Source organism: Ursus maritimus, unplaced genomic scaffold, assembly GCF_017311325.1.
Source record: "Ursus maritimus isolate PB19 unplaced genomic scaffold, ASM1731132v1 scaffold_16, whole genome shotgun sequence".
Classification (NCBI taxonomy): Eukaryota; Metazoa; Chordata; class Mammalia; order Carnivora; family Ursidae; genus Ursus; species Ursus maritimus.
Genome location: NW_024424008.1, coordinates 49142278 through 49162496, shown reverse-complemented (window position 1 = coordinate 49162496; position 20219 = coordinate 49142278). Strand labels below are relative to the sequence as shown.

Here is a 20219-nt window from a genome sequence, read left to right as displayed (position 1 = left end):
ATGCTTTAAATATCTTAACAATTATATATGTCATTTATGTCTTAATAAAACCAAATTAAAAAATAAAAATCTATAGCCAAGATAAAAATAAGTTAAAGACATGGAATGGAGGATTTCTTTTGAGAGATATGTGTTATAACCATTTCGTATTTTTTTTCTTTTTCTGGTATCCTTTACCATCCTCAGTATATCCTCTTGCCTCATACGTAGGTGATGACAAAAACCTCCCAAGTAGTCAGTGATGGCAGAAGTACATTTCTTGAGTACAAAACTATTTATTTTAAATATATATAAATATCTGGGGGAAAGTGACTGGTTTTGGACTTTCAAACTAGCTTATTTGCTATCCTTAAAGTAATCAACTGGTAATTTTTATACTCTGTACCTCTCTAAATGCCTAAAATATTTTCTGCTCTTTTTAAAAGTAACTAATTTACAAAACAAGATTCTCCCTAAGAGTATTTATGATTTAGGACATTTTTTAAAAAGATTTTACTTATTGGGGCACCTGGGTGGCTCAGCCATTAAGCGTCTGCCTTCGGCTCAGGTCATGATCTCAGGGTCCTGGGATCAAGACCCACATTGGGCTCCCTGCTTGGCGGGAAGCCTGCTTCTCCCTCTCCCACTCCCCTTGCTTGTGTTCCCTCTCTTGCTGTCTCTCGCTGTCTCTCTCTGTCAAATAAATAAATAAAGATTTTATTTATTTATTTGACAGAGAGAGCACAGGCAGGGGGGAGTGGCGGGGAGAGGGAGAAGCAGACTCCCTGCTGGGCAGGTCTCCATCCCGGGACTGTGGGATCATGACCTGAGCCAAAGGCAGATGCTTAACCAACGGAGTCACCCAGGCGACCCTGATTTAAGACATTTTTTAAAAGCTTTTCCCTGCTTTTAATTTTTTTCTCCCTGCTTTTAGTTTTATTTGCATTTATTTTATGCAGAATTTAGTCCCAGGCCATAAGTCTTTGTTTCTTCAGTTTCTTCTGGGATATCTTTTTCTTCTGTGAAACCTCCTCTTCTGGTTTAGGAACAGTCTCCTCTTTTTCAGTACGGATCCTCTCAGTGGGGCAGAGAGAGCTCATGTCTGGGTAAATCTGACCACGAGCTCTGTACGTTCTTGTTGCATCTTGAGGGCTTCATTCACCTGGATGTGCTCAGTGACCAGAGAATCTACGTCTAAACCCCTAAGTTCAGCATTACTCTCTGCATTTTTAAGCATTTGCAGTAAAAATTCAGCAGTCCTGGGGCGCCTGGGTGGCACAGCGGTTAAGCGTCTGCCTTCGGCTCAGGGCGTGATCCTGGCGTTATGGGATCGAGCCCCACATCAGGCTCCTCCACTGGGAGCCTGCTTCTTCCTCTCCCACTCCCCCTGCTTGTGTTCCCTCTCTCGCTGGCTGTCTCTATCTCTGTCGAATAAATAAATAAAATCTTTAAAAAAAAAAAAAAAATTCAGCAGTCCTTTGGGTCACCGAACTTGTGTCCAGCCCCACTTCTTGGCTTGGGCACACCTACCACCTCCACCATTATAGTGGCAGGATGGCACATATTGCTTCTGTCAAGTGACATCCTTCAGATACGTGGTGGCTTTCACATATACATACCCTTGACGGCCTGGAAGGTTTCACATGTGTTCTTAAAGTGAACATGAAGATTTGAACCTCTTAATTTGCATGATTTTGTAGGGTTGTATGGGTCAAGTGAATAGTGAACCATTTTCAGAGATCACCTCAGGCTGCTTATGGGAACAGCTAAAAACTTTTTAATTCTGTGCAGCATAAAAGTAACTTTAAGCTGGGATAATTAAATTTCAGTGTAGAGTTGATAGTAGTAAAAATAAAAATCCATTTGAGAGGGAAATTATCTGTACAAGATACAGATCACTTTTCCAATATAAATTGTTTTTACCTAGCTGCTTGGAAATAAACATGATGGTAATTATCTCCCAAATACCTAATTACCAATTCTTGATGGATAAGGACATTGTGTTCTATAATTATTATAGAACTCTTCTGATGTACTTAGACTGTAAGAATATTTGAATTGACTAACTTGTTTTTTCTTCAAGTTGTTCACTTGTAGAGGACAGGTTTCTATAAAGCTGAGAAGCCTGACCCGTGGGATGTTGGTAATTCAGAGGTTGTATTGAAGCTTTGAGGCTTCCAAAATATTACTAGTATTTGTGAATTCTTGGGATCCTGCGCTTCAGAGACAATGAACACTGTACTTAATTTTCTTACTCCCCTGCTAATAGCATTTGAGGCCTCTTGTTCTTCCTTTGGTCCTTGGTTGTTTTTTTTTTTTTTTTTTTTTTTTTTTTTTTTTTTTAAGATTTTATTTATTTGACAGAGAGACACCACGAGAGAGGGAACACAAGCAGGGGGAGTGGGGGAGGAGAAGCAGGCCTCCCGCTGAGCGGGGAGCCCAATGCAGGGGCTCGATCCCAGGACCCCAGGATCATGACCTGAAGTGAAGGCAGATGCTTAACGACTGAGCCACCCAGGCGCCCCTTAAGATTTTATTTCTTTACTTAAGAGAGAGAGTGCACAAGCAGGGGGAGCAACAGAGGGAGAGACAGGTTCCCTGTCAAACAGGGAGCCCAAATCAGGGCTAGGGGATCATGACCTGAGCCAAGGGCAGATGCTTAACTGACTGAGCCACCCCGGCACCCCTGGTGCTTGGTTTTGTTTAAAGAATGCCAGACTAGGAAAAAAGGGCTGTTGCTCTTGATCATTGACGGGTGTCAAAACCTGTGTGAAACATTGAGTCATTTAGTTTTTCATTTTACAGATTGTTTACTTATGTAGAGGTGTGGGATGGGGTTATTAGTCAAAGAACAAAAGATAAAAGAAAGGAAAGATCAGGGGCTTCTTCTATATAAACCTTTAATCTGCCGGGTCAGACCTCTCTTTTCTCTGTGGAGATTTCTGTTCTTAGAAAAAGTTTGAACTATTCTTTATGGGTCTGCCAAAGCAGAAAGCAACCCATTTCTGAGTCATAGGAAATCTTCTAACAAATGTATTTGTAGACTTGGCAAAAGTTTTTTTTTTCCTTAACTAAGCTATTCTTAAGGTAGGTTATTGAAAAATAGGACTGATAGGTCCATTTTGCTCCACTGTAGCTGTATTTTATGAATTATGTACTAGAATTAAAAGAGCAATGAAGTAGAGTTTGAAAGTCAACATTCTAATAGTCACGTCACTGAGTAACTGAGTGTGTCATTCTGTGGAAGATCTGCGGATGCTAAGAAAACAGATGTGAAGAGGTAATTAGTACTTACTTATGTGTATGTTCCTGGCAGGTGCTGTTGGCAGCAGCAGTCTGCACGAAAGCAGGAAAGGCTATTGTTTCCCGACAATTTGTGGAGATGACCCGCACTCGAATTGAGGGCTTGTTAGCAGCTTTTCCAAAGCTCATGAACACTGGAAAACAACATACGTTTGTTGAAACAGAGAGTGTAAGATATGTCTACCAGCCTATGGAGAAGCTGTACATGGTGCTGATCACTACCAAAAACAGTAACATCTTAGAAGATCTGGAGACCCTGAGGCTTTTCTCAAGAGTGGTAAGAGTCCTTTTGTAATAGTGGGTCATAGTTGTCTGCTTTAAATTTTCACTGTGAAACTATTTTTTCCCCAAAGCAGCCGATGCTTGTCAGTTTGCGTGCTGCATGCCCCCCAACCCAGCAGTTCATTGTTAACAGCCCCTTATTCATTCAGCAGACACTGTGTGTCCTCCTAGACTATAAGTATCCCACAAGAGAATGTGCAAACTGACCTTCTGTTTCCTAGTTCTTCAGTGGTTGCTTCAGTCTGTTTTTGTGGTTCTGACACTTGTTTGTCCATATTTTTAGATAATATTCGTTAGATAAGGCTTACTGATATAGACACCACACACACACACACACACACACACACACAGACTTTATGCCAAAGTCTTACTTAAAAAAAAGAGTAGAGGGGCTACAAAGGGATTCAGGTTTTGTTGAAAAAAAATTTTTTTTTAAGATTTTATTTATTTAGTTGACAGAGATAGAGACAGCTAGCGAGAGAGGGAACACAAGCAGGAGGAGTGGGAGAGGAAGAAGCAGGCTCATAGCAGAGGAGCCTGATGTGGGGCTCGATCCCATAACGCTGGGATCACGGCCTGAGCCGAAGGCAGACGCTTAACAACTGCACCACCCACGCGCCCCTGTTGAAATTATTTTATTTTATTTTATTTTATTTTATTTTATATTTATTTTATTTATTTTATTTTATATTTTGAAATGTGTGTATTTTAAAGCATAAGACTTGGGAAACATAAATGCTGATAAATTTTAAATCTTTCTTTTCCATTGCTGCCCACGATTAGATCCCTGAGTATTGCCGAGCCTTAGAGGAGAATGAGATATCAGAGCACTGTTTTGATTTAATTTTTGCTTTTGATGAAATTGTTGCCCTGGGATACCGGGAGAATGTGAACCTGGCACAAATCAGAACCTTCACGGAAATGGATTCTCATGAGGAAAAGGTGTTCAGAGCAGTTAGAGAGGTAAATAAATAGGGTCGTCTTCGGGACTTCTTGTTTGTTTGTCTTTCTTTTAGGCTTTACTGTTTTCCCGTTCTCATTTGCTAGTATAGACTGTACTCAGCCACATCCACGGATGTCTCTTTTTGTAGACTCAAGAACGTGAAGCCAAGGCTGAGATGCGGCGTAAAGCAAAGGAATTACAACAGGCCCGAAGAGATGCAGAGAGACAGGGCAAAAAAGCCCCAGGATTTGGAGGATTTGGAAGCTCTGCAGTATCTGGAGGCGGCACAGCTGCCATGATCACAGAGACCATCATCGAAACCGATAAACCAAAAGTGGCACCTGCACCAGCCAGGTATGACTCAGTGTGTCACCACCAACCCTAGAATGGCAGATGAAGGCTGAATGTGTATATTTTGGAGTGATATCTGATTTCTGGGCAAGTTGAAAATAATGAGTGACTTGATGAAGTAAGAGGTAATATTAAATTTGGCTACATAATAATAAAGGAGAAATCCGAATGTGGTGGGGGATTCTTTGTGTAAAAGAGGTTTCTTTTACAAATTATACCATGAGAGTTGCCTTATTTTGGGAGAAGAGGGGATATTTAACTGTTTATGAAGCATGGATTTTTTAATCTTGGTGTGAATGGATTTCTGGGAGAATCTGTGAACTACCTGAAAGTATATGCAAGAGTTTGTTTATGCACGGGTATATTTATCAGGATGCAAAGTACAAAGTTTTTATCTGATCATGCATGCATATGTAAATGTACCTTTGGTCTTTAGGTCCTTGAAGCTTATGTATTGTTTTAAAATTTTATTTATTTATTAGAAGGAGAGAGAGAGGGGCGCCTGGGTGGTGCAGTCGTTAAGCGTCTGCCTTCGGCTCAGGGCGTGATCCCAGGGTTCTGGGATCGAGCCCCACATCAGGCTCCTCCGCTAGGAGCCTGCTTCTTCCTCTCCCACTCCCCCTGCTTGTGCTCCCTCTCTCGCTGGCTGTCTCTGTCAAATAAATAAATAAAATCTTTAAAAAAAAGAGAGAGAGAGAGAGGAAGAGAGAGAGCAAGCAGGGGGAGGCGGAGAGGGAGAAGCAGACTTCCCCCTGAGCAGGGAGCCCAATGCGGGACTCGATCCCAGGCCCCTGGGATCATGATCTGAGCTGAAGGCAGATGCTTAACTGACTGAGCCACCCAGGCACCTGAAACTTACATATTAATAGTGACTCAGCTGCCAGTTTCCACGGGAAATTGTCTAGTGCTCCACTGAACCCTAGGATGCTTGGGTTTTTCCCTTGAGATCTTCACATTCTTCTTAAAGAACAGTTTCAGGGAAAGCTTGGATGCTATGGGGTTATTAATGTTTTTTAGTCGTGATGTTTTTCTTATTTTGTTATTTCTTATTCTTCCACTTAGGCCTTCAGGCCCCAGCAAGGCTTTGAAACTTGGAGCCAAAGGGAAGGAAGTAGATAATTTTGTGGACAAATTGAAATCTGAAGGTGAAACTATCATGTCCTCAAATATGGGCAAACGTACTTCTGAAGCAACCAAAGTGCATGCTCCACCCATTAATATGGAAAGGTAAGCAGTAACTTTTTCAGTAAAAATGTTACAAATCACATAATGTGTAAAAATGTTTATTTCAATGCATTACAGTTTTTTTGTGTATCTTTTAATTTTTCCAGATTTAAAAGAGTTACAGTATATCCTAGATTTTAACATGGGGTCTTTTTATTTCCCTGTTACCCATGATTGGGGCTCTCAACTATTTATTTTCTGTGGAGTTTAGAACTTACCTTTTATTAACTCTGCTAGGTTTATGTTTTTGTTTTTAGAGCGTGTATGCGTGGAGGGGTGCTAAGGGAGAGGGATTTTTTTTTCCCCCAAGATTTTATGAGCGAGAGAGTGCATGCGCACAAGCATGGGGAAGGGCAGAGGGAGAAGGAGAGATTTTCAAGCAGATTCCCATCTTAGTGCAGAGTCCCACATGGGGTCACTTGGGGCTCTGTCTCATGACCCTGAGATCATGCCCTGAGCTGAAATCAAGAGTCAGATACTTAGCCATTTGAGCCACCCAGGCACCCCAGTGTGCTGGCTAGATTTAAAAGTAACTTGTCTTGGGGCACCTGGCTGGCTCAGTTGGTGGAGCAGCGACTCTTGATCTCGGGGTTGTGAGTTTGAGCCCCATGTGGGATGTAGAGAGTACTTAAATAAAACTTTATTTAAATAAAAATTTGAAATAAAAAAATAATAAAACTTAAAAAAAATGAAAGTAACTTGTCTTTATGCCTAGTGTGTGCCTGTTCTCTTAAACTGAACTTGAATTAGAGGGTTAGAGCTGTGGTGGCCCCTGTGCTGTATTTTGGCAAGTCTTCTTTTAATTAAACTTTAGGGGGACCCAATCTTTAATACAAAATTTATAACATAAATATCTATAACAGCAAATTAACATAATATCTTTTGCCTTTTCATTACTCGAACCCAGTATAGATTTTTTTTTTTAAGATTTTATTTATTTGTCAGAGAGAGAGAGAGAAAGCACAAGCAGGAGGAGCGGCAGGCAGAGGGAGAAGCAGGATCCCTGCTGAACAAGGAGCCCAATGTGAGCCTCGATCCCAGGACCCTGGGATTATGACCTGAGTCGAAGGCAGGTGCTTAACTGACTGAGCCACCCAGGCGTCCCGAGTATATAGAATATTTTAATTTGTCTCTTATCTCAGAACTGGTTTGTAATATTTTTAGTTACCAAGTTCACATATTCATGACTCAGATTTCTTGTCTTGCAGCCCAGACTTCCACTGTTTTTGATAGTTTTGGGGTCAAGTGAAAGATGAGTCTGAGTGGATACTTTTATCAGGTGTGCATAGCAGTATTTTGTATGTGCTGTTCTGTATGAGATGAGCAGGGTTACATTGAGATAAATCTCTGAAATCACTGAAGCCCCTGTGCTATTCCTAGTGGTTGCTTTCAGTGAGACAGTCTTAGCACTATTTTAAAAAGATGTTGGAAACCATTATGTATTAGGGAGGGCTTGAGACTCTTTTCTAAATGATGAAATACTTCTTGAGCATGGAGCAAACGTGTGAAAGTAAATGGGACCCTGTGTGGGCATGACCAGGAGAGGGGACAGAGGCAGAGGGGGAGAATCCTAAGCAGACATTCCCTGCTCAGTGTGGAGCCCAGTGTGGGGCTCGATCTCACGACCTTGAGATCATGACCTGAGCCAAAGCCAAGAGTTGGAGGCTCAATGGACTGAACCACTCAGGTGCCCCAACCGTGCGTTGTTGTAAGATACACTCCTTTCTGGTCTTGTGTATCATGCCTTTGTTTCTGGGTAGACTTACATGTTGGAACAAAGTAGGATGCCAGAATATTCTTTTAGTGTCTGCAGTTCACCCATTTAAAAATAGTTTTAGTAAAAAAATATGGATAGATTGTACTTAGTAATTGCCCAGAGCAGTAGCACTTTTTATTTTACTTATTTTTTTATTAGGTTATACATTCATGTAGTTCAAAATTTTAAAGGTTCAAAAAGTATTACAGGGGCCCCTGGGTGGCTGAGTCCGTTAAGTGTCCAACTCTTGATTTTGGCTCAGGTTGTGATCTCAGGGTCGTGAGATTGAGTGCTGTGTCAGGCTTGTGCTCAGTTGTGGAGTCTGCTTGTCCCTCTCCCTCTGCTCCTCACCTGTCCCTACTTAAATAAATAAATTAATTTAATTAAATCTAAGGGGAAAAAAGTATTAAAATAAGAAGTCTTTCTACCACTCAGCCAGGCAAGTTTCTCTTTTTGGAGGCAACTAGTATTAACTAGTTTTTTGGTGTGTATTCTTCTGAGAAGTATAGTCCATATGTAGGTGAATAAAAACATACATGTCTAATTTTTCATTTTTTAATACATAAGTGGTAGCATGCTAGACACATTTTCCAATTACTTTTTTCACTCTTATTTTGGAGATGAGAACATCCCTATTTGAAGCTATAAAGACATGACATCTAAATGTAATACTTTATCCTAGACTGGATCTTGTACTACTTTATTTTTTTCTGTTTTAAAGATTTTATTCATTTATTTATTTCATAGAGACACTGAATGTGCGTGAGTTGGGGGAGGAGCAGAGGGAGAGAGAGAATCCCAAGCAGACTCTGCACTGAGCACAGAGCCCAACCCAGGGCTCGATTCCAGGACCCAGATCATGGATCTGAAGTTCAGATCATGACCTGAACTGAAATCAAGAGTCTGAGCCGCCCAGGCGCCCTGGGATCTTGTACTACTTTAAAGGACATTACTAGGTCAACTGACAGAATTGGCATATGGATGGTAGAGTAGAGAAAGTATCGGTGTCAGTTTGCAAAGTTAATAACAGTACTGTGGTTATGTTATGTAAGAGAATATCCCTGTTCTCATAAGACATACTCTGAAGTGTTTAGGGGTAAAGGGCCATGATGTGTATAATCTGCCTCTAAGTGGATCAGGAAAAAAAAAATCAAATAATAGTTGTAGGGAGTATGCAAATGATGGATAAAATGTTAACAGTGTTTTAAAAAGGTATAAATGTATTCCTGGTATAATTTTAATTTTTTTATTTTTGAAATTATTTTCTTTTTTTTTTTTTTTTTTTAAAGATTTTATTTATTTATTTGACAGAGAGAGACAGCCAGCGAGAGAGGGAACACAAGCAGGGGGAGTGGGAGAGGAAGAAGCAGGCTCATAGCGGAGGAGCCTGATGTGGGGCTCGATCCCAGAACGCCGGGATCACGCCCTGAGCCGAAGGCAGACGCTTAACCGCTGTGCCACCCAGGCGCCCCTGAAATTATTTTCAAATGAAAAGCATTTTCAGTTTTACCTTGTTTCACAACTGCTTAGTATTAATTTTTGTGGATATACTTTTATGTTTTAAGCAGTTCCTTACTGATGGACATGTAAGTTATTTCCAAACTGCTGTTGTAAACAGTTCTTCAGTGAATAATTACTATACTGTTTGCACAGGTGGGAACTTGTCTGTAGGATAAAAGGGTATAATGCTTTATCTGTACATACAGCAACAGCACCTTAAAATAAGTCGTTGATGGCTAATCACCATTAAACCCTGGAGAAAGGAATTCTGGTTTCTACCTTTATGAACAAATTGATTACTTTTTCTCTACAGTGTGCACATGAAGATTGAGGAAAAGATCACACTGACTTGTGGACGGGATGGAGGATTGCAGAATATGGAATTACATGGCATGATCATGCTTAGGATCTCAGATGATAAATTTGGCCGAATTCGTCTTCATGTGGAAAATGAAGATAAGAAAGGGGTGCAGCTACAGGTGTGTAAAGGCTTCGGATAAGGGAGTATTAGGACTTCGGTTTGTTTGGGGCTCCTGGGTGGCTCAGGCTGTTAAGTGTTTGCCTTCAGCTCAGGTCATGATCTCAGCGTCCTGGGATCGAGCCCAGTGTCAGGTTTCCTGCTCAGCAGGGAGTCTGCCTCCCCTTCTCCCTCTGCCCCTCCCACCTGCTTGTGGTCTCTCTTGCTGTCTCTCTCTCTCTCAAATAAATAAATAAAATCTTTAAAAAAACGACTTCGGTTTGTCTGCCTAGCATAGTCTTTCTCAGCTGAAGTTTCTCACATGAACCACAGAACATAGAAAGTTAAAACTAGTGCCATTCTAGATGCCTAGGAAAGAAGTTAAGTTATTACATACAGTGGATACCTTGAGGCAGTAAATCTCTTACCAGGTGGGTTGAGAGCAACTGACAGCAGTTGTATTATAATAGACTTTTTTTTTTTTTTTAAGATTTTATTTATTTATTCAACAGAGACAGCCAGCGAGAGAGGGAACACAAGCAGGGGGAGTGGGAGAGGAAGAAGCAGGTTCATAGCGGAGGAGCCTGATGTGGGACTCGATCCCAGAAGGCCGGGATCACGCCCTGAGCCGAAGGCAGACGCTTAACCGCTGTGCCACCCAGGCGCCCCATAATAGACTTTTAATAGTGGAATTGAATGAAAGGTCATTTTGAAATCGAATTATGACTTCATACTCATTAACAAAGATAGAGATAGATGCTTACTTGTTTCTGTTATGCAAAGAGTGATTCAGGATATCGCTTAAAATACAGTTTTTTCAAAATGGCAAAGATTTTTTAAAGATTTATTTATTTTGGGGCACCTGGGTGGCTCAATCGGTTGGGCATCTGCCTTCGTCTCGGCTCATGATCCCAGGGTCCTGGGATTGAGTCCCATGTTGGGCTCCCTGCTCAGTGAGGAGCCTGCTTCTCCCTCTCCCCCTGCTTGTGCGCGCGCTCTCTGTCAAATAAATAAAATCTTAAAAAAAAAAAAAACTTTAAAAAGATTTATTTATTTACTGAGTGAGAGAGCAGGAGTGTGCGTGAGAGTGGGGGTGGGGGGCAGAGGAAGAGGGAGAGAAACAGACTCCCCACTGAGTGCAGAGCCAGCCATGGGTCTCAAGCTTGGGAACCTGAGATCATGCCCTGAGCTGACGTCAGAAACTTAATCAACTGAGCCACCCAGGTGCCCCTGAAGGGCAATATCTGGTGGTATTTTTGAAAAGTTAGTAACACTAAATCTGTATGTTACCCCTACCTGGATATGTATGAAACTTCTTTGTATTATTATAGTTGTTTTCTCACATTTTATTTAAATGGTTGATCTTGTATTTCTTGTCACAAGAACAAAGCATTTTCAGGGAAGAATGTGGTTTTTTTGGTCCGTTTTTGCCCCATAATCAGCACAGAGTTGTCTTTTGGAAGTAGTGCTTACAGTTTGTTTTGTTTTTTAAAATATTTTATTTATTTATTTGACAGACAGCCAGTGAGGGAGAGAGAGAGGAGGGAGCCCAATGCGGGGCTCGATCCCAGGACCCCGGGATCACACCCTGAGCCACCCAGGCACCCCAGTGCTTACACTTTTGAGACAACAGCTTTGCTGGCTCTTAAGTATATGTAGGCTACTGTTCAGGAGTTCTTTCTTTTCTCTTTTCTCTCTCTCTCTTTTTTTTAAAGATTTTATTTATGTGAGAGAACGAGTGGGGTGAGGGGCAGAGGAAGAGTGGGACCCCATCACTGGGCTTGATTCTGGGACTCCAGGATCATAACCTGAGCCGAAGGCAGATGCTTAACCGACTGAGCCACCCAGGCGCTCCCTCCCTTTTCTCTCTTAATATTACTTCTTTTTAAAGATTAGTCCATCTTAGTTGGCCTGAGTTTGAACAACTTTAGTGTTCTGGGCAAAATTGCAACTTAACTTTCCACAAAGCTCTTCCCTCTCCTGCCTTCTGACTGTAAGGCCAGGACTGCTACATGACCCAGGCGTCTGATCAGTAGTCTTCTACTTGGCTTGCTTGGCCCTACCATGATGTTTCCTGTGAAGTATTTTTAGAAAGAACTTGGTTAAAGGTCTTCAGCTTTTTCAGTTAAAAAATTATTAACTTATTCAATTACAAACAAAATGCCTTAGAGTTGAAGTTACTTTTTTCGATTACTATTTTTTAAAAAGCTTTATATATTTATTTAGTTTATTTTTTAAAAGATTTTATTTATTTGAGATAGTGAGAGAGAGCACGAGTTAGGGGGCAGTGGGAGAGGGAGAAGCAGGCTCCCCACTAATGTGGGGCTTGATCCCAGGACCCTGGGATCATGACCTGAGCCAAACGCAAACGCTTAACCAACTGAGCCACCCAGATGCCCCAAAAGATTTATTTATTTATTTTAGAGAGATCTCACGTGCACAAGTGTGGGGCGGGCGAGGGACAGAGGGAGACAGAGAATCTCAAGCAGACTCCCTGTCGAACACAGAGCCCCATGTGGGGCCTGATCCCATGACCCCAAGATGATGACCAGAGCTGAAATCAAGAGTCAGCCACTCAACAAACTGAACCACTCTGGTGCCCCCATTTCCTATTTTTAAAATGTCTTAAATCTTTTTAAAAGTCTTTAAAGAAGGGACATCATTCTTCAAATCAAAAGGAATTGGCATTCTTTTAGGTACTCTATTTCATTTTTATTTTTTTAAGGATTTTATTTTTATGTAATCTCCACCCAACATGGACCTTGAACTCAGAGCCCCGAGATCAACAGTTGCCTGCTCCACCGCCAGCAGAGCCAGCCAGGCACCCCATGGTACTCTATCTCAGATGTTTAGAATATGGACCATGTAAGACCAAAGGGAATTTATTTCCTATCTTACCATGCCTGAACCTCAGAAGTTTTCTTTTGCTTTTCATTTCAGACCCATCCAAATGTGGATAAAAAACTTTTCACTGCAGAATCTCTCATTGGCCTGAAGAATCCAGAGAAGTCATTTCCAGTGAACAGTGACGTAGGGGTGCTAAAGTGGAGACTCCAAACCACAGAAGAGTCTTTTATTCCACTGACAAGTAAGTGCTTCTGGCCAGTCCCGCTAAGCTAGTGTGCACTGAGAACTAGAACCAGCCCTGCCTTGTACGTGCTTGTCTTCAGTGCCAGAGCAAAATTCTTTTTGACAAAATGACTTTCTTTCAAAATGGGCTCGGTGCTGCGTTTTGTGTATTTTAATCACGAGCTTTCATTTTTTTAATAGCTTTAATTTTGAAACAGTTAGTTAGAATAGTTTAATTATATTAGGATGTTTAAGGCCTGCGGCTAGCTGTCAGCTTTGATTTGCGGTCTAAACTTTTCTCTACTCGTTTTCTAATATTTAAGAGTATTCCCGCTTTGCTTTGCTTCTCAGTTAATTGCTGGCCCTCAGAGAGTGGACATGGCTGTGATGTGAACATAGAATACGAGCTACAAGAGGAGAATTTAGAACTGAGTGATGTGATTATCACCATCCCGCTCCCGTAAGTGGTGTCCCCCACGTCGTCATTTTTTTTTTTTACTGGGCTTATAGCAGTAGTCTTTTGGAACTTGTTTTGGAGGCAGCACTTAGGTGGCCATCCATTCTAAGATACTCTGCTTCTTAAAAAGGCCAGTTGTAAACGAAACCAGTTATAAAAGTCCACAATACTGTATGCACGTACGACATTGGGGAAACGTAATACTCTTGGAACAGAAATCAGGAGATGGAGAAGAAGGCAGTTGACTGCAACGGGGCACCAGAGAACTTTCGAGGACAGTGGAAATGTTCTGTGACTTGACTGGTGGTGTTTACAAGATTACATACGTTTGTCAAAGGGTGGTGAGCTGTACATGCTAAAAGGAATGGATTTTACTGTTTTTAAAACCAACTCAAAGCCTGTTGTAGTTCTAGAGCTGTGTTTCCAGATGTTGGGCCTGTGTGTGTTCTTGTAGTAATGAAGACTTCCAGAAGGAGGAGCCACTTCTCAGTCAAAAAAAAAAAAGGTCTTGGTTTTGTTTTGCAACTCAGAAATTGAATCTGTCAGACTGAATTTTTTCTTTCACTTGGCTCTCTAAACTTTCAGCTAAAGATGAGAGTATGTTTTCAAGGGAACTAGTGATTCTTGCCGGAGCACGTTTACATTAGTTTTCATAAATTTTCTAACAGTTTTATTAAGTATAACTGACATACAGTAAACTACACATATTTAAGTAGTACAGTTTGATACATCTTGACACGTATATACCTGTGAAACTGTCACCGCAATTAAGATAATGAAAATGTCCAACACCCCCAGAAGATTAGTTCCAGTAAGGTACTTATTTAGTTCGTTCGTTCCAGTAAGTTTTTAATGTGTGCTTAAATGGTCTATTTTCTGGGATCATCTGGAAATACTCTTTCCCTTAACTTTATTTCACTAGCACTTCCAGTGAGTGTGCCCTATTATTATTATCACCAATGAATCCAGCTCCTCTCCTCTACCTCTCAGTACCTGCCCCCCATGATTAAGTACAGGGTGTAATTATGAACACCCAATAAGTGTATTCTTAGTGTATCTTTACTGTCATATCACTCAGTTAATTGTAGTTTTGTTTCCTTTGTGATAATTCAGATGTTTACATGGCCAGGTCTGGTTTTTTGTCTTTCCCATTTTTCCATTTTAAAAAAGAAGCTTTATTATCAATCTCTGCTTTATTGGAGTAACTGTCTTATTCTTCACAGCTTAGTTATTCTTTCAGAACAATAGACGGCTGCCTTGAACCATTGTAGGAACCTGGGTGTTGGTGACAGGTGTGGTTATTATTTTGTCAAGATTTATTTTACTAGGCTATTTTTAGGATGCCACAATTTTTAGGCCTCTCCATCTACCCTATAATTGTGGTTATGTTGGTTTCCTGTGTCTTAGTTCACTTTTGCAAGAGTCTCCAGAAGAGACCCTTCCTTACACAACATTTTACCCTATTGTCTAGAACTGATCAAATTTGAGAGATCAGAATTGGAAGAAGAGCAGAGAGAAGAAACATATATACAACTGGGACCATAGAATTGATAGGGAAGAGCTGATCATGTTTATCACCATTAAATTCTTTTCTTTGTCTGCCTTATTTACTCTGCCCCTAATGCAAGCATTGAATGGCACTGGTGAATGAAAAGATGGTAAATTTGCAGTGCATAGGAGTGGGTGACTCCGCCTATCAGCCATGTGTGGGGGTGCAAAGTTCATCCTAACTCTAGCCCTGGTTCTCTGGCAGATTAAGGACAGCTATGTGTCTCTTTCTCCCATCATGTTCACATTCTGGGCAGGGGTGATTGTGTTTTCACTTATCATAAAAGTCCACTTACTGGGACACTGGGTGGCTTAGTCGATGAAGCATCTGCCTCTGGCTCAGGTCACAATCCCCAGGGTCCTGGGATTGAGCTCTGAGTTGGGCTCCCTGATCAGCGGGGAGCCTGCTTCTGAACCCTCTCCTCCCAGCTCCTCTGTCTCGCTATCTCTGTCTCTCTCTCAGATAAATAAATAAAATCTTTAAAAAGAAGTCCACTTACTGGATTGTAAATCAGACCCACCAGCATCAGGTACAGGTTTTGAAACATTCTAAAATCTTTTGAAGACATCTTCTCAAAGGCCCAAATTCATCTCCATTCTAAATAACCACATAATGGTGTATAAGGTTTTGCACCACTACAGTCAACCTGTTTCCCCCCATTGTCACCTATAAAGAGAGCTGCAGTTTGTTCAAATTCCTTCTTGACAAGGCAACAAACCCTTGGTGCAGAATTTTTGGAAATATATCCTACTTCACATATTTGTCAGTCTCAGTCCCCTGCTAGGTCCAGATCTAATCCGCAAGCTGGAGCAGCCCGTGGATATCTCTGCCAGTTACCTGTGGTTGCATGTAATCTGTATCTATAAAGGCAGTGAGTGAGACCCTTGGCCAAGGTGCTAGGACTTTGATCCTTGAAGTTACTAGAAAGGCTCATTTTTTTTCTAGGACCATAAAAAAGTGGGCAGAATTTGAGGAGCATAATCAAATTTGGGACTGGTTTTCCTTGGCAGAGTTCTTCCAGCTCTGGACTGCTAAGGTGACATAGGTGTTTGTCATGACAGATCTGGCGTGGGTGCACCGGTGATTGGGGAGATCGATGGCGAGTATCGACATGACAGCCGACGAAATACCTTGGAGTGGTGCCTGCCAGTGATTGATGCCAAAAATAAGAGTGGCAGCCTCGAGTTCAGCATTGCTGGGCAGCCCAACGACTTCTTCCCTGTTCAAGTCTCCTTCGTCTCCAAAAGAAACTACTGTAACATACAGGTATCCCCTTTTAATCGAGAGCACATATGGAGAAAGTGGTAGGATGGATGCCAGATAAACAGCATGGCATCAAAAGTCAGAAAAGCTGGGAGGCTTGGCTGGCTCAGTCCATAGAGCATGTGACTCTTGGTCTTTGGGGTCATGTGTTCAAGTCCTGTGTTGGGCCTAGAGCTTACTTGAAAAGAAAAAATCAGAAAAGCTGGTATTCCCTGTGGATTCCGTTATTAACTCTAAGCGTATGATCTTGGTCAAATTCCTCTCCTCTCTAACTCAGTTTTCCTCTATAGATCAGACAAGGTAAAGAAATTGAATATGAATACATATAAAAGTACGTATGAATTGTGCAAGATTTATATCTTTTAGTTGCCTAATTTTTTAAAATAATCTCATACATTTTAAAAGCCATTTACCAAAACAGCCAACCCATGGTTTTATAATGCCTTTTATTTTTTAATGTTTGAAGTTTTTTAGTTTTTTTGTGTGTGTATGTTTGTTTTGTAATGCATTTTATATGTCACTTGGTTTGAACCCAAGGATGGAAAGTTTTGTTTTTATTTTTATTTATTTATTTTTATATTTTAAAGATTTATTTATTTATTTGAGAGAGAGGAAAAGGGAGAGAAAGAGCACGAGTGGGGGTGAGGGGCAAAGGGAGAGGGAGAAGAAGACTTCCCACTGAGCAGGGAGCCTGATCTGGGCCTCGATCCCAGGACCCTGACATTACGACCTGAGCTGAAGGCAGAAGCTCAACCACCTGAGCCACCAGGCGCCCCAGGAGAGTTTTTTATTTGGAAAGCAAGACTTCCCTGCAGAAGTGATTCTAATACAAACGGATACAATATTTGGATTATTCAGGGCGCCTGGGTGGCTTAGTTGGTTAAGTACTGACTCTCGATTTCAGCTCATGTCATGGTGTCGGTCCTGGGATTGAGCCCCGAGTCAGGCTCCATGATCAGCATGAAGTCTGCTTGTCCCTCTCCCTCTGCTCCTCCCCCCGCTCGTGTGCACGCATAGTCTCTCTCAGATAAATAAGTAAATAAATAAATAAATAAAATCTTCTTAAAAACCCCACAATATTTGGATTATGTTACAGCTTCCCTTCATTAATACAGGTCATCACGAGCCAGTTCTTTTACAGACCTTGTCCTTTAGATAAAATAATAGATATTTGTGAACTATTTCTTTAGATCATTATTTTTAACTCATTGTTCCTCTTGTTTTTGAAGTTGCATTATAAGGACCCAGTTTATATTGTCGTTTTCCCCTTTGGCTTGTTGATTTGCTTGTTATTGTGGCACTATCTTATCTTCCCAGATGGTCTCTATCTCTCCTATAAGTGCTGGGGAGGTTACAGTTTCCTTCCTCTGTAGGATAATTCCAAAAAGCACTCTCTCTCCACTCTCAGTTATTGGCATTAAGCCCAACAATATTGGAGTACAGGCTTGAAACCAAGACATGAGATAGAAATGGGTACATGTTCCTGTTCGGGACAATTCGAAGAGTAGGACTGTCTGAAAACCTCATTAGAAAATATAACCAGTGGTGGGATGCCTGGGTGGCTCAGTCGGTTGGGCGTCTGCCTTCTGCTTGGGTCATGATCTCAGGGTCCTGGGATCGAGTCCCGCATCGGGCTCCTTGCTCAGCGGGGAGTCTGCTTCTCCCTCTGCCTGCCGCTCCCCCTGCTTGTGCCCCGCCCCACAAATACATAAATAAAATCTTTTTAAAAAAAGAAAAAGAAAAAATATAACCAGTGGTTCAAGCATTGTATTGATGCCATTAGAGGCACTAGTGTTATAGGTAATTCATTAAACTAGACATTTATAATTAAAAAGATCAGATCTCATAGAAGGCCCCAGCCATATCTAGAGAATAAATGGGGTAGAGCAGCTTAATGAGACTTGGAGAGCAAATCAGGCAAATGAAGTTGAAGAGTTAGAATATTGCATTTTGGGTCGATATTAATTGATCAGCCTAATAAAATGTCTGTGAACTTCATAGTTTTTATGGGACAGGATCTGGGTAGTGGCCACTCATTCTAGATCTTTTACTTGATACCACTGTACGTCTCATGCCAACAGTTGTCTTTTCTATCTAGAAAGCAAGTTAATCGTGTTGGTGGGGAAGAGCGATGCTGTAAGCCACAGTTGTGAATTGAACTTTTTTAGTGTTTTTTTGAGTTATTTTTAATACTGCTTTAAGGTAATTTGATCTGTTCTGTCCTGAGAATTTAGTCAGCACCTTGGAGACTCACTCTCTGCTTTACCTCACTCTTTGTTTGTTTCCCTAGGTTACCAAAGTGACCCAGGTAGATGGAAACAGTCCCGTACGGTTTTCCACAGAGACCACTTTCCTAGTGGATAAGTATGAAATCCTGTAATACCAACAAGAGGGAACCAGAAAGGAAATTTTTCAAATTAATAAAGAAGAAGCCAACAGTGGCTGAAGAGTTTTTTCCAAATCTACAAGCCATTGGAGACCCATTTTTTCTGGTACAATGCACGATTCTCTGCGCGCAAGGACCCTCAACTCACCCTCAGTGTTCAAGTGTCACAGAGACATTATTTGGCAAAGAAAGACACAAACACAAAGGGAAAGGCTGCTGATTTCTTTGGCAGATTTTACTGGCCAGCAGGAAAGCACGCTCTCCAGAGAATGCCCCCCAGTTAAACAGCTTCTCTGCCTTTGCCTCATTGTTGCTTCTTTGTTTTAATCCCTAAATATGGTTACATTTCATACTTCGTTTTTTAAGTTTTCTGTGCAAATTTTCTTTTTTTCTTTTCTCTTTTTCTCTGCAAATTTCAATCACTTGTACTCCTTTCCTTTACCTTTAGTTTTTCTCTTTCTGTACCTTCAGTCAAGTGCCGGGGTCTTCCGTATACAGGCGTTGTATCTGTTCGGCACTCCTGGGACCTGGTTGATGTTATCCATCCTCGATCTTTGGACTGTACAGATGAACTGCTTAAGGGGTATGAGGTCTAGAAGTTAACAGATAAGGATGTACTTTGTCCTTTTCCTGTGTCCCCTCATCCCTCCATTCCTTTGCATGTTGTTTTCCTTCAGTTGTGCCCTTCTGGTTTCGAACAGTACTGTGAATCCCACTTGTGCCAGTAGTAAGACCACTGAGAAGCAGCTTTCAGATGGCACAGCCCCCACTTGCAAGATGCCTGAGAGGCGAATGGTTATGTCCAGCGAGGGCTTTCACATCCACAGGTAATCCTGTCTGCTGCTGGTGCTACCCAGGCTTCTCGTTCCCTGCACTTTGGGTACTTCAGCTAAAGCATAAGAGCTCATGGTCGTTGTGGTCCATTCACATGTCCTTGAATTCACCACCTCCTTCTTCCTGGCTCTTCTCTGTGTTCTCAGTCCTTTCCTGTCTTTCCTGTCTCTGAAGTCCTTCCTTTTTGTCCCTTAAGCCCTTTTTGTCGAGTGTCCTCATGCCCCCTCTCATCCACTACTTGTGCAATGGAGGAGGCTACATCAGCCAGCCCAGGGTTGGCTTTCTAACTCAGTGTTGCACTTGGTAGGGTTGTGGGGCTGCTGCTGCTAGGCCGCAGCCGCGGGGAGGTGGGGGGGAGAGGCAGATGTCGACGTGACCTGCTGCACTTCCAGCTGGCTCAAGAGGACCACTCCCCCTTGGGACAACGTCAGGCCTCCCCTGCAAAGAGTGTACTGTCCTCGAGGCAAAGCAGTCACACACAGATGGCCATGGATGGAATTGTTTGCCAAAGAAATTTCTGGCCTTTCCCTTTCCCTTAACTGCATCAGGGAAGAATCCTTATCTCTGGCTTGGGTTCCACATGAGGTTTTTTTTGAGGAAGGGGACTGGGACAAGAAATCTGTCATGTAGTTAAGTAGGCAAGAAATCTTATTAATCCAGTTTTGTTTGAAAGTTGCTTGTCCATATGATTTTTTTAAAGTTGTTTAGGTTCACAACTTTTTTTTTTTTTTTCTGAAATTACTTTTGGGGTAATATTTAAAATGAGAGACGTTTTGTAACCCTGTAAAATACATAGGGAATATAACATTCCAGTGTACACAAAGAAGGAAAATTCTTTAATCAAATAAAGAGTATTATAAAATGAA

At 41.5% G+C, this 20219-nt stretch overlaps 1 protein-coding gene and 1 pseudogene across 1 annotated transcript in view; one reads left to right on the top strand and one right to left on the bottom strand.

The window, feature by feature from the left end:
- ARCN1 (archain 1) overlaps nt 1-20219 on the top strand; it is a 27012-nt gene extending 6793 nt beyond the window's left edge. The window contains exons 2-10 of the mRNA XM_040631163.1: nt 3296-3559; nt 4348-4527; nt 4656-4861; nt 5921-6085; nt 9652-9817; nt 12736-12883; nt 13216-13324; nt 15932-16136; nt 18424-20219. Of these exons, the coding sequence (XP_040487097.1) occupies nt 3296-3559; nt 4348-4527; nt 4656-4861; nt 5921-6085; nt 9652-9817; nt 12736-12883; nt 13216-13324; nt 15932-16136; nt 18424-18513 (1533 nt within the window). The 3' untranslated portion in view covers nt 18514-20219. The remainder of the gene's footprint in view (nt 1-3295; nt 3560-4347; nt 4528-4655; nt 4862-5920; nt 6086-9651; nt 9818-12735; nt 12884-13215; nt 13325-15931; nt 16137-18423) is intronic.
- On the bottom strand, nt 942-2278 carry LOC121102920 (annotated as a pseudogene).